The sequence below is a fragment of the Cynocephalus volans genome, chromosome 3, assembly GCF_027409185.1.
Source record: "Cynocephalus volans isolate mCynVol1 chromosome 3, mCynVol1.pri, whole genome shotgun sequence".
Classification (NCBI taxonomy): Eukaryota; Metazoa; Chordata; class Mammalia; order Dermoptera; family Cynocephalidae; genus Cynocephalus; species Cynocephalus volans.
In genome coordinates this window covers 121,698,198-121,717,016 of record NC_084462.1, presented here as the reverse complement: position 1 = coordinate 121,717,016, position 18,819 = coordinate 121,698,198, and the positions used below count along the sequence as shown (strand labels likewise).

Genomic DNA, 18,819 nt, shown 5'->3' with positions numbered 1-18,819 from the left:
AAAAGTTCTTTATTTGCAAATATGAAGCTACAAATCATGAATATCAATTATATTTTATAATCCCTATTGCGACTGCTAAAAATATATACTAGGATGTATTACTTCAAACCACAATACAGAAACTGAAAATGGAATACTAAAAAAGGTTCAAAAAACCCAAAAGAAGTTAGGAAATAAAGCAAAGGGACTAAAAAACAGAACAAAAAGGAAAATAAATAATAAAATGTTGGCCCTAAATCCAAATAGACCAGTCAAGCACACAAATTAAAGACAGTGATTATAAGATTGGATTTTTAAAAAATAACCCAACTATGTATCTACAAGAAACTCACTTAAAATATAATGATATAGATAGATTAAAAATAAAAAAGATGAGGAAATATATACTACACAGAAGCAAACCAAAATAAATTTGGCATGGCTAAATTAATGTCAAAGTACACTTTAAAGCATAGACTATTACTAGAGACAAAGAGTGGTATGAATGATTGATAAAAGGGCTATTTCATTAATTAGACATAAAAATTCTAAATGTGAATACACCAACATGTGGAAAAAACAGAGAAACGAATGAAACCAGACAAATCCATAATTATAGCTGCAGACTTCAACATGCTCTTTAACAGACAGAAATAGTAGAGAGAAAAATCATCAAGGATATAGAAGAAATGAATAGTATGATCAACCAAGAGGAGCTAAATGACATGTATAAAATACTCCACCCAGCAACAGTAGAATATACGTTCTTTTCAAGTGCACATGAAATATTTAACAAAATATATCAAATCCTATGTCATAAATCAAATCTCAAAAAATTTAAAAGAATTAAAATCATACAAAGAATGTTTTCTGACCATATTGGAATTAAAGTAGAAATCAAAAACAAAAGGATAACAGATAAATCTCTGAACACTTGGGTATTAAATAAAATACTTCTAACTAATCCAAGGGCCAAAGAAGAAGTCTCAAGAGAAACTTAAAAATATTTTGAACGAAACAAAACTGAAAAATAGCCTATCAAAAATCTGTGTCATAGAGCTAAAGCAGTTCGTAGAGAGAAATTTAAAACATTAAATGCATGTATTAGAAAGATCTCAAACCATAATTGAAGCTCACACCTAAAGAAACTAGAAAAGAAAAAGGAAAATAAACTCAAATCAAGCAGAAGGAAGAAAATAATAAAGAAAGGAGCAGAAATCAATAAAACTGAAACTGAAATCCCCCTTCAAAAAAATAAGAAAATAAATGACATCAAAAACTGGTCCTTTGAAATCAATGAATTTAATAAATTTCTGATCAGACTGAGTAAGAAAAAGTCAGAAGACACAAATTTACACATCAGTAATGAACAAAGTTACAGTACTACAGATATTAATTATAGATAATAGAAGGACAATAACAGAATATTAGAAATATTATACCCATAAATTCTTTAACTTATATTCAATGAAGGCCTTACTGATGTCAACAACTCACTGAAGTTGTTGGATTTTATCAAATGATTTTCTGTGTCTGAGAAGAGCATATGATTTTCTTCTTCTTGGTTTGTAAATTTGCTAATTTTGATTAAATTCTGAAAGGTAAACTGATCTTGCACTCCACAAAATGAATCATAGACTCCAATGTAAAACCTAAAACTACAAAACTTCTGGAAGAAAACATAGGAGAAAACCTCTGTGACTTTAGGTAGACAAAGATTTCTTTTTAATTTAATTCAATTAAAAATTTTTGCTCTTCTAAAGACTACAACAAGATAATGAAAATGAGAATAATCAGCATGAGAAGACAAGCCATAGACTGGAAATAAATAATTGCAAAGCATATATCTAATAAAGAATGTGCATTCAGAACATAGTTTTAAAACTTCAAAAACTCAGTAATAAAGGAACAAGATAATTAAAAAATGGGCAAAAGATGAACAGGTGCATAGTCAAAGTACATATACAGATGACAAATAAGCACATGAAGAGGTGCTCAACATTTTTAGTCATTAGGAAAATGCAAATTAAAAATACAATGAGATAATCAACACATACCTATTTCAATGGCTAAAATTAAAGAATGAGCATACTAAGTGCTAACAAGAATGTAAAATAATTGAACTCTCATACACTGCTGTTAAGAATGAAGGATATTACAACCATAGTGTGTTGGGTTTTTTTTTTTTTTTTATTATTAAATATGAACCTACCATAAAATTCAGCTGCACTCTTCAGTATTTATCAAGAGAAATTAAAGCATACAAAGACTTAAACACAAGTATTTATAGCATCTTCGTTTATAATAGCAGAAAACTAGAAACAACCCCAATTTCTACTAACAGATGAATGAATAAACAGACTATATGACAACTGGATATTCACATGCATAAAATCAAATGTCTTTAATCAACAGTTCAGATAAGTTTAATGAGGAAATTTTTATGGCATAGCTTTTGGAAGAACCACTACTTCTCAGACAATGTTCATAGTTTTTCTCTTTTTTTAAAAGGTATTACCATTACTGTTAGGCGGTTGTCTACGGCTATATTATTCCACCACTATATACAGTAAACAGTTTTATCCATGGGGCATATATTCCAAGACCCCTACTGGATGCCTGAAACTGTGGATAGTACCAACCCCTGTATGCACTATGTTTTTTTGACCTGATAACCAAGACAGCTTACTAAGTGACTAATGTGTGAGTAGTATATACAGTACGAACATGCAGAACAAAGGGCGGACTCATGTCCTGCACAAGACACAACAGGATGGCACAAGATTTCATGACTTACCTCAGAATGGAGTGCAATTTAAAACTTATGAATTGTTTATTTCTGTGATTTTCCATTTAAGATTTGTGGACCACGGCTGGCCGTGGATAACTGAAACATGGAATGTGAAACCTCAGATAAGTGGGGGAGGGACTACCCTATCGATTCATCATATTGTGTTGAAACTTCTGTCCGGACTGTAGTACACGAAAAGAAATTTTATTTTTCCCTTCTAATTCTATACAATCTCCTTCCAGGAAGGACATTCATAACACCTTAGTGAAAGCAATGTGGTTTACCTCATATGGTGTGGAAAGCAGCATGGTGTATGGAATATGGGCTTTGATTCAGATCCAAGGTACTAAAGGTCAGCAACCTTGTATTTGTAAGTTTCTTAAACTAGTTTAGTTGCAGTTCAGGTATACAAAATGGATATAACACCACAACTGATGGTTTTAGGGAAAATTAAATTAGAAAATATATGAAAGTTCTTGGCCAAATAAATAAAGTAGATCCTCAACAAATGTAAGTTCCATTCCATCATTACTATCACCACCCTCAACCCACAGACTTAACCCATTTGGCTTAATTCATACACATATTTATAACATGATGTTGATTAATCTGGACCATTTACATAAAAAAAAATCCAACTTGAAACTCCTCATTTTTTAGCCTTTTCCATTGGCAGGCAGAAATTATAAACAAGGACTGAAAGAAAAATTATTCAGAACCCATTTTATATTGTATACTGCATACTATGATGACATGATACTTTATATAAAATATCATGATACTCTAAGACATTTTTTAAATTTTTACATTAAAATACTTCTAATTTGTAGGCCAGATAGGATGAACAAAATGATGCTAAATAGTGATCTAAATACAAGTTAACATGTATATCATATTGCCCTGAAATATTCTGGCATAATGAAAGATTAAAATAATAATCACTAAACTTAAATACCAATGGGTTTCCATTTTGACCAGATCTTTATAAAGTGATGTTTACTGCCAGTTGTGCTCCATTTTATATACAACAGTACCTGATGAAAGAGGTAAGGCTAGCAATACCAACGGCTTTAATAATAAGCCTAGTTACCTTTATGCTTAAAAGTAAATGCTTTACACAGAGGGCTTATTTGATTCTGTGTGGTCAAGAGAAAACATTTTTTCCCTTATAATACTATTTCAAATCTAAAGATGTATACATATGTATATTTTTAAGGGAGATTGCCATATAAGTAATCTAAGGTTAAATTTTAAAATGCCAGAACACGCACACACATAAAATTTGATTACACAATTTATAAATAAGAAAAAAAATTTAAAAATAAGGTATTAATCTACAGATTCAGTGGAATCCCTATCAAAATTTCAATGTATTTCTTCACAGAAATTGAAAAAAACAATCTTAAAATTCGTATGGAACCACAAGGACCCTGAATACACTATTCCATTGGTCAGTGTTTCTGTTTCATGCTAGTACCATGCTGTTTTGATTACTGTGGCTTTAAATATATTTTAAAATTCAGCAGCATGATGCTATTGCTTGGCACAGCCAAAGCAATCTTGAGCAAAAAGAACAAAGTTGGAGGCATCACACGGCTGTATTTTAAAATATACTTAAAGCCAAGTAATCAAAACAGGAAGGTACTGGCATGAAACAGAAACACTGACCAATGGAATAGTGTAGAGAGTCCAGAAATAAACCCGCATGCCTATGGTTAACTGATTTTCAACAAAGGTGCCAAGAAACATAATGGAGAAAGGATAGTGTCTTCAATAAACAGTGTTTAGAAAACTGGATATAAACATACAGAAGAAAGAAAATGGACACTTATCTCATACCTTATATAAGAATCAACTCAAAATGAATTAAATACTTAAACATAACACACAAAACTGTAAAACTACTAGAAGAAAACTTAGGGGGGAAGCTCCACAACATTGGTATGGGCAGAGATTTCTTGCATATGACTCCAGAAACACAGGCAATAAAAGCAAAAATAGACAAATAGGATTGCATCAATCAAAAAAGTTTCCACAGAAAAGAAAACAATTAACAAAATAAAGAGGCAACCCTGAAATTAGGAGAAAATTTTTCCAAATCATACATCAGATAAGGGGCTACTTAATATCCAAAATGTATAAGAAACTCAAAACTACTCAATAACAAAAACACAAATAATCCTATTTTTAAAATGGGAAAAGAACTTGAATAGACATTTCTCAAAAGAAAACATACAAATGGCAAACAGATAAATGAAAAAAAAAAAAAATGTTCAACATCTCTAATCATCAGAGAAATGCGAATTAAAGCCACAATGAGCTATCACCTCACACCTGCTAGATTGGCTATTATCAAAAAGATTAATGATAACAAGTGTTGGCAAGGATGTGGAGAAAAGAGAACCCTGTACACTGTTAGTGGTATTGTAAATTAGTATAGCTATTTTAAAAAGCAGTATGCACTTCCAAGAAGGTAGAACAGATGGTCCCCAGAGTCACTCTCTCCCACAATCAACCAATTTACAACTATTAAAAAGCAACAACAACCAACCCAGGGCCACTAGAGCTCAGGAGAAGAGGAGGAGAGACCTATGGAATTCACGAAGGCAGGAGAAGCCACAATGAGAGAACAAAAGGGCCACTCCAACCATTTTGAGCTCTGGCTGCTTCAAGGCCAGCCCTGGTAAATACACACAGCAAGAACTGGCAAAAGCTGCAGCTGTGCCATTTGTATGAAGTTTCTTGGAGGCTGCAGGAGAGAAGAGGATTTTGGTGGCCACCAGTCCAGCAAGATCACTAACAGGGTTCCCATGGACCCACACAGGAGCAATAGGTCACAGAAACTGAAAAAAAAAAAAAGCCACTCAGAGGCCAGTGAGTCATCGCAAGGGACCAGCACATGGCCCATCCCATGGGAAGTGTTTGGAGTGTGGGTGGTGGGGGAGATAGGCCCACAGGGGGAACATGGACAGCTGATCTGCACTCCAATCAGCACAGGATCACTCAGTGGAGACTGGTCAGGAATACAGTACTGCAGGGGGTGCAGGCTCAGACCAGAGTTTCCACACAGCCCATATGTACCAGATCACACAAGACCCAGAAGTGATTACAAAGTCAACAATTAAAACCTGAGCTGCACAAAAAGCCTTCCCAAGAGAATCAGCAGCAAAACAGCAACTTAGCTCAACCACGGGGCACAAGTGCTGGTTCCTTTAGGAAGTTCCCTCATTTTAGAAGTAACCAAAGGACAACAAATTAATTCCAGTGCAGAGTTTAAGTGGTGGGAATAGCAAATAATCCAACACAAAACTGAAAGAAAAAACAAAATACCCACAGGTCAGAGACAAAAGTTTTGATATTAACCTGTAAAGGTCTAATACCACCAAAGAGCACCTATAAAACCTAGAAGTACCAGAAGCTCCCTCAGCTCCCAAGCTGGGGAGGGGCCTCAGCCACATACCCCAATGACCACATCCAGCCCAGTGATGACCAGTGAGCCGCCACCAGAAGCATCCTGGGCTCCCAAGCAGGGACAGTGGGGGGCTGACGGCCTCAGCCATGCCCCTCTGACATCTGCAACCAGCCCAGCAACAACTACTGAGTCACCACTGGAAACGCCTTGGACTCCCAAGCCAGGGCAGTAGGGGCCCAAGGGCCTCACCCACGACACTGTTGTCCACATCTAGCCCAGTGATGACCAGCAAGCCACAGCCGGAAATGCCCCAGGCTTCTGATCCAGGGTGTTGGGGGGCCAAGGGCCTCAGCCACACTCTCCCAACATCTGCATCCAGCCCAGCAACAACCAAGCTGCCACCAGAGACGCTCTGGTCTCCACTATTGGAAGGAGGGGGGGTGCTGTGGGCCTTGACCATGCCCCCCCTCCTTTTTCCTCTTCCTACCTTATCCCCCTCCACCTTCCCCTCTTCCCTTCCCCTTAATTGCTCTGTAACAATATCACAGAATATAAAAAATAATAATAATAATAACTAAGAAATAAATTTATTTACTTAAATAAATAAATTTTAAAAGGCATGAATAATTAAATTTAAAAAAAGAAAAGTAGTATGGAGGTTTCCCAAAAAACTAAAGATAGAAATACTATATAATCCAGTCATTCCACTTCTGGGTAAACAAGTATATACAAAGGAATTAAAATTAGTAATGTCAAAGAGACGTCTGCACTCCCATATTCACTGTAGCATTATTCATAATAGCCGAGATATGGAAAGAAAAAAGTGCCCATTGACATATACATGGATTTTTAAAAAATGGTATATATACACACAATGGAATACTATTAAGCCTTTAAAAAGCAGGAAATTTTGTCATTTGCAATAAGATGGATGGACCTAAAGGACATTATGCTAAGTGAAATAAACCAGGCATAGAGACAGAAATTCCACATGATCTTACTTATATGTGGAATCTAAAACAGTTGAACTCATAAAAGTAGAGAGTAGAATGGTGGTTACCAGAGGCTGAGGGGCTGGAGAGTGGATGGGGAAAGGGGAGATGTTGGTCAAAGGGTATAAAGTTTTAGTTAGGAGAAGTAGGTTCTGGTAATATATTACACAACATGGTTACTACAATTAATAACAATGTATTTTATATTTCAAAATAGCTAAAAGAATGGATTTTAAATATTCTCACCACAAAGAAACAGTAAGTAGTTGAGATGATGAATATATTAGGTTGATTGGATCATTCCACAATGTATACATGTGTCAAAACGTTACATTGTAGCCCATAAGTGTCTACGATTATTATTTGTCAATTAAAAATTAAACCTAAAAAAGGAAAAAAAATCAGCTACCTGCATGTAGGCAAGAAACACAGTATGCCCATGGTCCTAAGGCAGAAGCCAAGGGCTAGCCCCCTCCACCTGGAAGCAGGCAAGAAACAGCACAACCAGGGTCCTACGGTGGGAGCTGAGGGCTTGCCCCCTCCACTGGGAAACAGGCAAGGGGCACACCGAAAACACAACTTCCTCATGGCAGGCTAACCGCAGCCACTGCCATAGCCATGGCTGCCACAAAGGCACCTCAATGCCACCGCAGTAGCCACAGCTACCATGCAGGAGGCCCACCAGATACCCAACTACAGTGACACAAGGAAAGTCACCAGCAGAGACCGGAAAAAGAAGAGGACATCTCTCTTCTCAAAGCCCACTCCTGCGTAATAGATGCAGCAACTGCTCTACCACGCCCCTGCTTTATTTCTGATTTTAGTAATTTCTGTCTTCTCTCTTTTTTTCTGGGTCAGTCTAGATAAGGATTGGCAAATTTTGTTGATCTTTTTAAAGAATAAAACTAAATAAAAAACTATTAGGCAGTCTACAAAACACTATTGATGTAAATATTTTAATCAAACATTAACTTTACATAATTCTTTTGAGGTATAATAATCTTTATATATATTGCGAAACTTGTTAAATATGTAACTATCATTCATTTTCTTTGACAGACTTTGTTCTGGGAGACTGAAATAAAGCTCAAAACTCAAAATAAATAAATAAATAATAAAGTTTGTTTAAAACAAAAAAAGGAAAAAAACTAAAAAAACAAAATTAAAGTATTAATGAATGATTTTTAACATCTATCAGATTATTTATGAAATTTATAGGTTTTAAAAAACCTGATCCTTTCTAGAATTTAGTACTTTTAGAGGATCAATATGCAACTCTCAAACATTTTTAGTAAAGAAAACTTAATTGTAAACATTGAGCTTTTCCAAGGTAGATGACTATTACAAAGTTCACTAGAAAATCAATATAGCATTTTAGTTGGAATTTGCTCATTAAACACCCACAGCTCTAATGCAAATTATGATGGAATGAATAAAGCAAATACGCATGCTTCTTTCTTTTTATTAAATGTAAAATCTACTGTTAATTGCATCTCGTATGTCATACAAACTTTTCTCCTTAACTATTAAATAGAAGCTTTAACAAAAGTCATTAGAGATTCTCTTTCTTTGACTTGAATAAATTTCAATATTTGTTCAGTAAAGGTTCACAGCAGTTAAATTACATTAACAAATATTATTAGCTACTGTGTAAGCCAACCAAGTAAAATACTTATATTGTAGGTAAAACAAATCATTGGGTGTTTACAATAATATTTGGATATCTCCATTTTTAAACATGGTTATCAAATATCCTATAATTCTTAGTCAAATGAGAAGATTCAGAGAGGATCACCCCCACACCCCCAACAAATACTCAAATTTGTTTAGTAAGCTAATTGTTTTCTAATATGGGCAAGAGTAAATATGAAGAAGCTGAACGATACTAAGTATGAGTTTATTGAGTCAAGGCAGAGTACATATTTTCTTAGTAGAACACAAGTCTATTGACAAATCCATATACTACCCTTTTCAAACTACTTTTAAAATATAGGAGTGAAACAGTATATTAGGAAACATTCTAGTTTAAACAATGGATCATGATTCTCTAAATAACATAATTTGGAGGATAGACATTTCCCAGGAAAAAGAATTCATTGTAACATCCTCATGGTAGTTATGTAAATATAAAAGGCTGAATTACAGGGAGGGAAGAAGAAATCATTAGGATTTTAAATATATCAAATAATCAATGAATACAATTCATGTTCCAAAATTCTAAGCAACAAATATAATACAGACAATAGTTTTGTGAAAGACCAGCCTTTACTATATATAAAAGAATATCAGATTCTGTGAATATCTACTATTACAGCTTTACATGACGAGCAACCATTTTGGGGAGATGTATAAAGATATTAAATGGATTCATTTAATTAGTGTTTATTGAAACCACCATGTACATATTCCAGAACCTCAAACATTACACTGTATCTTTTAATTTCCTTAAAAATTATAATTTCTTTCTTTGCATAAACTGGCTATTGAAAATTTTTAAATAGATGGTAAATGCCCCAAAACAGTAGAAAGTTAACCAAAATCTACGTTTGATGCTTCTTTCTGGCATCACACGCTAAATCCAACTTATTACTCCAGAACTTCTTTACAAACAAGACTATTATGCTTTTCTAAAACTAGATTTGATTTTCAACATTTTATACAATTATTTTGTAAATAACCTTTTCTGATTAAAAAGTAATAAAGACTCATTGTAAAAATTTGGAGACGGAATTATTTTACAAAGTTTTATAACTTCCTGTGTATAATTAAAATAAACAGAACATGTTCCTATATTCTAATATTCTTCAAAAAATATGAAATAGTACATAGAATTTTATCATTTGGACATGCTATATTTGATTTAACTAAGATGCTCCTAATATTAGATTTCACAGTGTTCTCAACTATACTAAAAAACACTGTAAATGAACATCTTTGTCCACAAATCTTTATGTATATACATAGCCAATTAAGAAAATTCCCAGACGTATGAAGATAAGATTAAAAGTCAGCCTTTCAAAATTGTTATAAATTTATACTCAGCAGCAACATAAAAACTGTTAGAAATTAATTAGAATATTATACAAAATAGTGGGCCGACCCCGTGGCTCACTCGGGAAAGTGCAGCGCTGGGGGCGCAGCAGCGCCAGGAGCACCGAGGCTGCGGGTTTGGATCCTATATAGGGCTGGCCGGTGCGCTCACTGGCTGAGTGCGGTGTGGGCGACACCAAGAGAAGGGTTGTGATCCCCTTTGCACGCGCACAAGCGCACACACACACACACAAAAGAATATTATACAAAATAGTAAGTTTAAGTAGCAAAACTATAAAACTTTTTTTTGGCAGCTGGCCAGTATGGGGTTCCAAACTTTTGACCTTGGTGTTACAATACCATACTCTATCCAGATGAGCTAACTGGCCAGGCCCCAAAACAAGAACTTCTTTTATGAAAGCCTCAATTATTATATACATATATTTACTACAGAAAATTCAAAGACTACATAAAAACACTTTCTAAAAATAAACTCTATATTTACATTCAAAGATTTAATACATTTGATATTGGACCTACTCTTTTTTAATGTGAAAGAGGTAAGTTGATCCCTAAAATATTAAAATGACTATCAATAATTTTATGTACTTTTGAAATATAATTTTAACAGATATTTTACTTACTTACCACAGAGATTGCATTAAATTTTAATAGATATCAATAGGAACATTCTGTGAAATATAACTGCTACTAAAACTTTTCCCAAAATCATTTCCTCTTTTCCATCTTTAGAATCATTAACCAAACATGTAAAAAAATCTTAAGATGGCTTTCTGAAAAGTTTTCTGTTAATCACGTGTGTTCTCAAATCCTTGATATCCTTCTAAATTCCACAGTACACCATACCTACTAAAATATTTCCAATTGTTGGTTATTGCTATGCATAATGGATTCTCTCTTTACTCAATTTTTACTTTGTTTTTCCAGGAAAAAAAGTCCAAACCTTTCTAGGTAGAGAGGATACAAAATTGGCCATACTCTACCCTCAACTATTTTTTGACCTGGCACTTGTCAAAATTCATCCTAATTCATATACATAGAATTCTGTAGCCAAAGACAGTAAGGTAACCAACATTGTATCTATCGATATTTCTACTTGCTGTATGTATGTCACAGAGATGGGCCTTTATGTTTTTATCTAAAGTTACTGGTCATATCTTCAGACCTTTTTTCCTTCCAAATTAAAAAATAAATATAGACATATTTAATGCTCCATTTAGTGCTGTTAAGGCATTCAAGAATTAGATTAAAGGCTATCACATTTTATTGATGCCCATTATATGAACAGAAAAATAGGACTCCAATCTGTATTATTTCTTTAAATATTTTGCCACTTTCTATTCTTCTGGTATACAGAACTCACTCACTCTTGTTCTTAATCATTTGATTGTCGACATCTGAGATATGGCATATAGTAATCTTTTTGCAAAAGAATAATGTAAACATTTTATATTATATAACAATTTTTACTTTTCCATGTTATTAATTAGGATGTCTTGATATATTTGCTGTAATAGTAGATTACATATCTTTATTTTTGACATTTATATTTTAATCTGAACAGAAAATCTTGCAGTAATTCTATGTTCAGATCCTTTGGATAATCACAATTAAACCCCTCTCCTCCCTACTAAAACAAGTTAGCACTCTCTGTAATAAGAAGGAATTGACAATATTTTTTTTTTATTTACAAAATATCAATCTAAATTTGGGTGCAGAGAAAGGAATCTATGTTTCAAGAGAAAAAGCAGATATGCTTGCATCATCAGTACACATAAGCTAAGCAAATAATGTAACCATTGAATTACATGTTAAAATGCAGTAAGATAGATAGATAGATAGATAGATAGATAGATAGATAGATAGATAGATAGATAGATAGATAGACTTATAAACATAAGACTTAGGAACTAAGGAGTTCTTCCAGCTAAAACCTAATATTGGCTTTATTTCAGTTTAATTGGAAGAGGATCTCAAATTCATCTTCTCCATGAGATATCAGGAACCTGGATTTCTCTTTGTACCAAAGGTTAATAAGAAATGTGTCTGCAAAAGTCAAACAGCATTAAATACCAAAAACTGATTATTATTCTACAGGAGTTGTTCTGTCATTCATAATCTCTCCATGCTCCAACCTTCCACAGCTAATCTTTAATGGATGACATGCAAGAAAGAAAAATAACTAACATATAAAGCAGAAGCTCTAAAGTGAGCTTTTAAGAAATAGAAAAATAAGGCTTTTAAAGAAATACAAATATTTTAAATATCACAAAATAACTTTGAGAAGCTATTTAAATAAATACTGTTTTATGTAAAATTTAATCATCTGTATATTGTAAATGCAATAGAATAATAAAAATTAAAGAAACAATAAACACTAGACAATGCTCACTGAGACTGTTTAGGAAAACTGAAAGGTTTAATTGAACAAGCAATTTTTAAAAGTTATAAACAAAGTACTGACATAAGCACAAATTAATGCATAGAAATCAAGCCATACAATACTATTTCTCATTTTTAAACTCAATTTACCCAAAACAAATTTTGAAATGTTTGTGGTTTAATTGCTTTTTGTTTAGGTGAGAAGAGATACATATTTACCTAAAGGACAAAGATTCAATGTTTTTGCTGTGTTTCTCTAAAATATTCCCTAATATTTGAAGGTCATACATATTAACGATTCTCAAATAATATTATCCATATGAATAACTTAATGAGTCAAAACACAGTAAAAAGTCCTGAACAGCTACAATGAGATAAATTTTTCCTGATGTTAACACATAGGGAGTGAGGTGGTCATTTCAGTTTTTCCTAAAACTAAGGAAGATCTACTTATCATACACGTTTTCTTTTATTTTCTTTTTTGGAGAGATTCAAAATTTTTTTTTTTTTTTTTTTTTTTTTTTTTTTTGTCGTTTTTCGTGACCGGCACTCAGCCAGTGAGTGCACTGGTCAGTCCTGTATAGGATCCGAACCTGCGGCGGGAGCGTCGCCGCGCTGCCAGCGCAGCACTCTACCAAGTGCGCCACGGGCTCGGCCCGAGAGATTCAAAATTTTTTTCATATTCTCAAACTTTCTAAATCAGGTTAAATCTGAAAATCAAGGAAAAACTAAAAACTATGGGGATAAAAAAATAAATAAAAATACTTTATAAACAATTTTTAAAAAGAAATACAATTATTTGTGAAATAAAACCATACATAAATAACTGGGATAGTTATGGGATAATTATTTATATAAGTACACAACCATTAGGAACACTTTGACTATATCCCTACGAGATAAAGAAGTCTTGAGAAAACAAGATGGTGACAACATCAACTTATCAAAATTACCATGTATCGAGTGCCTCCTATAAGTTAAGCCTCCTTTATAAACATGATCTCACTTAAATGTCACAGCAACATATAGCAGGTTTTAACCAATGCTTAGTGAAGCTGTCATTACACATGCGGGACACATAATGGTAGAAAGATAAGAAAAAAGGTCTGAATCCAAAGTGTGAGTATTTAACCACTACATATATGTACAGTGCATTATGATAAAGAAGTGATTGCAGGCAAAAAGAAATGCTTGAAATCCCAAATCTGTTTTATTTGCTGATGTGTATTCAGTACCTAACATAGTGCCTAGCACATGAGTCCTCAATAAATATTTCTTGTTTGATTTGTAAAGAAGTTAGCATAGTTCCTATGAAACATTTAAGTGTCTAATAAACAGTATCAATGGTAATGATAATGACAATAATGATGGTGATGTAAGAAAAGAGGAAAAGGTAAAAGGGTCAACCCTATGAGATTTTTACCATGAATTTCTCATTAGTTTCACACAATTGAGTTTCAAACTCTCATAAGATCACATTAGAAAGAAAGTATTTACATTATGTAAAAACCAACAGGGAAACAAAGGAAACAGCTAAATAACAGTGTACATGAAGGTTTACTATAGGTACACATTGCATTAAAGCCCAAGTCCTTTTTATCCCATTTCTTTTATTATGGATTCACATTTTAGTTAAATGTATTAAGGCTATTAAATATATATATATATATCAACAGCAATCTTCCTTGTAATCCAATCCTTTGTTTCCAAATTTTTTCACCCATTTTTCAGTTTATTTCCCTTTAAGAACCTGTTAAAAGTAAGCCATTAGTTTTTAATTAAAAGCTAAACCACAACTTCTGGCACTAATGACAGTATCAAAGGTTTAAGAATTTCATAAAGGTCAATTAAGAAAAAAGAAAAAGAGAAAAAAAAAGAAAAGAAATAGTAGTATAGAGGCTACCAGAGGTAAAGAAGGGAGGGGGAAGGGGAAAGGTTGGTAAAGCGTACAAAGTTACAAAGCTACACCACAGTTAGATAGGAAGAATAAGGTCTGGTGCTCTAGGATGACTGCAGCTAATGATATTGTATTGTATATTTCAGGATAGTCAGAAAAGATCTTAAATGTTATAGCCACAACAACATGATAAATGTTTAGGTGACAGATATGCTAACTGTTCTGATTGGATTATTATACAATATATGCATGTACTGAAACAACAAACTGCACCCCATAAAAATATACAATTAAAAAATTAAAAAACAAAAAAGCTTAAGAGAAAAAAAATTTCATAAAGGTAAAAGAAATAATATTAACATTAGCTAGAACTTACTGAGTACTAGTTATATACTAGGTTCGTCTATATATTATCTCTAGCCCTCAAAATAATCTGGTAAATTAGTTCATATTCACATTTTACATGGGAAAAAGTAAGCCTGGAGGGGCTAAGTAACTTGCTCAAAGGCTATAGTTGATACTAAGTGTCAAAGCTGTGATTTAAATGTGGGTCAAGTTTTCCCCTACTTCTTTCACTTAACATTGAGTTATGAAGATTTTCTCATATCATCAAATATTCTTCAGAAATAGTTTTTAATTACTGCACAATGTCTTACAGCATAAATGTACAACCTGCACTCTGTATGTTCCACATTGGTGGATTCCACTAACCACAGATGAAAAATATTTGGGTGGAAAAAAAAAAACTCAACAATAAAAAGTAACAGTACAAAAATAAAAATAATATGTATAAAAAATACAGTATAACAACTATTTACATGGCATTCACATTGTATTAGGTATTATAAGTAATGTAGAGATGATTTAAAGTATACAGGAGGATGTACATAGGTTATATGTAAATACCGCATCATTTTCTATAAGGAACTTGAGCATCTAAGAATTTTGGTATCCACAGAAGTCCTAGAATCAATACTCCAGAGGGACTGTACCATAATTTAACAATTCCCTTACTGTTAGATTGTTTTTAATTCTCTTGCTAGCCTAACTAGTATTATATAAATATCTTTACATAAAAATCTTTATATATACTCTAAGGAAATACCTACTATTTCCTTCAAGTACCTCATATTTTTAATTAACATTTTAAAATCTGTAGACATACATTTTTGTATCCTATTTGCTCTTTCAGATGTTTTTACAAATATTTCTTTTAATGTGGAACAGTTTAATTTAATTATAGTTTATTTGTAATTAAGTACATTACAATACTTATATATGTGCACATATAACATATTTTATCAAATACACTTTTTATTTTGCATATAAAAATAAGCACTGATAGAAAACAACCATGCGTATATGGATTAGTTTTTCTTTTGTGTTATAAGAAACAAAGAATTTATTACATTTAATTAGTCCTATACTGTTCTTCAGACTAACCATAAAATACAATTGTTTCTTAAATCATTCCAATTGAGATAAAAATGTTAAGATAAGTGTTCCAAAATGCCTCCAAATGCTAATGTGTATTATTCCATGAAATTTCTCTTTCCTTAACACAATAAAACAATGTGAGGGAGAAAGTCACAGTGGCACGCACAGATGGAGACCATAGACCATTGAGAATCATTTGATCATATCTATAACATATCACAGATATGTTTAAAAATTTTCTCCCTGCAAAGACCTGTGAGTAAAGATAGACTTCAATATATTTAAGACAGTCATTTATAATCTTAAACTTTGGCAACCTTTCACTTTAATCTCAGGGAAAACATTATCTCTATCATCAGATGGAAAACTTATTAACTGCACAAAACAGATTTATGAACCAAATGTAGGTTTCCATTGGCAATGAATATATGACCATCTTCATACAAAGGAGAAGTATTTCCTCTCAACGAGCTAAAACAATAAGCGGTATTTGAACTGCTGGTTGAAAGGTAGAAGCACTGGTAATCATTATTTCCCCTTGTTTGTTCAGGCCCTTCCAACAAAACAAACAACCTTTTTGTGATTGGATTGACATGGTGTTAACAATGCATTTAATGCCCAAATCAGTATGAATACAGGTAAAGCTCTCACTAATACCAGTACCAGGATGTTAAAGCCACCTATTTTCTAAGCAGCCAAAAAAAAAAAAAAAAAAAATGGAGCTTTCCCTCCTTTGGCAAATAAGCCGGTATGCTAGTATTCACTAAGACACATCAATATAATAACTTTGCGTGTGATTCTTAAGAGCATATGTTAATATTCATCTACTATACCTGCTGTCTTTTCAGCAATTTTAGCTTCTGTGGCCTTCTCTTGGAGTTCCAGCTTAAGCTTTAGTTTTCTCTGTTCTTTATCTTCTTTACTCAGTTTTTCTTGTAGCTAAACATATTTGGAAAAAAATGTAGATTCTTATCTGACAATCTTACACAAATATAATTAATTCCAAAGTTAAATTTTGTTTTTTCCTAAGCCCTTACATAATATTACATTTAATTGTCTAAATACATAACTACAAAAAAATTTAAATGTTATAACATATTGCATAAAGTAATAATTACCTGTAATGATATAAACATTATAAAAACATTCGAATGTGTTCTTAATTTATGTGTGTATAGGTGAATGAAATTAAGATGAACAACATTATTATTATTAAAAACAACTACTACAAAAGCAATTTCATCCATTCTTTTGTCTTATAGCAAAAGATCTGAAAGGGACTTTTCCTAATAAAATAATGGACAGCACAGCTTTACAGCTTCTCTTAGTAATTCAAATATTTTGAAACAAAATTAAGATAATAATCTTAATATCTGATACAAATCTCCTTTTGGGAATGCTATCCCATCATATTCATTTTAACTTGCACTGGCATCTGATTCATAATTGGCATGTAATAAATAACTGCTAAATGAAAGTACAGAACATATCTCATGCTGTCATATGGAATCCCTCCAAGTGTTTTTTTAATTCCTTCCTAGGCTTTTGTCATTTATGTCATTTTCCTTCAGACACGATCAACATTCCTAATATCATCCTTCAGTTTGATTAGGTCAAACAACTAAAATATTAAAATCAGAAAAGTGCAAAGAGGTTAAAAAAAAGTGGGCACAGAAAATAAACATTATTTAATAACATTATTTAATGTTCACAGGAATGTAACTAGAATAAGGGTCAGAAAAGATAAAACATGACATGACAAATTGGATTTGACAAAATGCAACACTGTAAGAAAACACAAGGTAAATGACAATATTGCCAAGCCTTGCTACTTAAAGGTTTAATACATATATTATTGAGGTAGAATACAGAGAGGGCACAGATGCTAATTTTTAAAAAGGAGAAAGTAACATGAAACCAGTGCATAATATTTCTCATTCTCCACAGTGCTGAAGTAGTTTTACTACAGTGAAATTTGAATGCATCTTTTTTTTTTTTTTTTAGTTACTTAATGCAAAGAACCAGAGGTTTATGAAAAAGGCAGTGATAATGCAGATCAGCAAGGCAGGAAACTAACTTTTCATAGCTAGTTCCTTAATTTAACCATACTCTGATGGCAAAGTATGGCAGCAATATAAAGCTACTGTTAAATAATTAAAGTACACAATAAAACTAAACTATGATAGGCAATAAAGCAAATTTAGAAGGTCAACTGCAAAAATCATACTGTACTGTTATCAGACTTTCTATATTTTACCTTTTTATTGCTTGTTCTCAGAATATCCAATTCTTTTAGAAGAAATACTATTGTCTTCTCTTTATTTAAATCGGAAGTAACTTGACAAGGAATCATACATTCATAATGCAAATCATTACTACTATGTTCCATAGTGCTGTAAATAAAGAAAACAATTAAACAATGTATACTTATAGTTTCTACTATACAGATCTATAAATTTTACACTTCAAATGGGGAGACAAATTTAATTTTAACAATAAACACGTAAAAGTACCTAATTTTAAATTTCTCTTTTTATGCACTGTTAAGAAAATACTACAGATAAAAAAAGAATAAATACATCAATTTCACAGAGAGATACCAACCTATCAACTGAGAGACTTAAATTTGTGGAAAGCATTTAGTAATATCTAAGAAACTCCTGTTTCAGTATACTTAATCAAAAACTTCAGATCTTGGAGGCTGTGAATATGGAGGATTCTAGACACATTTCTCACTTTTCTGAAAATGGGAACAATAATCAGATAATTTCAATTTGGTTGAAAGAATATCACATTTCATTATTAAATTCAAAACATTACAAACAAAAACCTATTCCTGTAATATTTAAGGGTAAGTTAAAATGTTTTTGACATTTTG

The 18,819-nt window shown here is 32.4% G+C and overlaps 1 protein-coding gene across 1 annotated transcript in view; it reads right to left on the bottom strand.

Moving 5' to 3' along the window:
* The window catches only part of MIPOL1 (mirror-image polydactyly 1), a 296,888-nt gene that overhangs the window by 236,332 nt on the left and 41,737 nt on the right, over window positions 1-18,819 (bottom strand). Inside the window, exons 3-4 of the mRNA XM_063091188.1 lie at window positions 18,199-18,334; window positions 16,775-16,880 (exon numbers count right to left, since the gene is read on the bottom strand). Of these exons, the coding sequence (XP_062947258.1) occupies window positions 16,775-16,880; window positions 18,199-18,334 (242 nt within the window). The remainder of the gene's footprint in view (window positions 1-16,774; window positions 16,881-18,198; window positions 18,335-18,819) is intronic.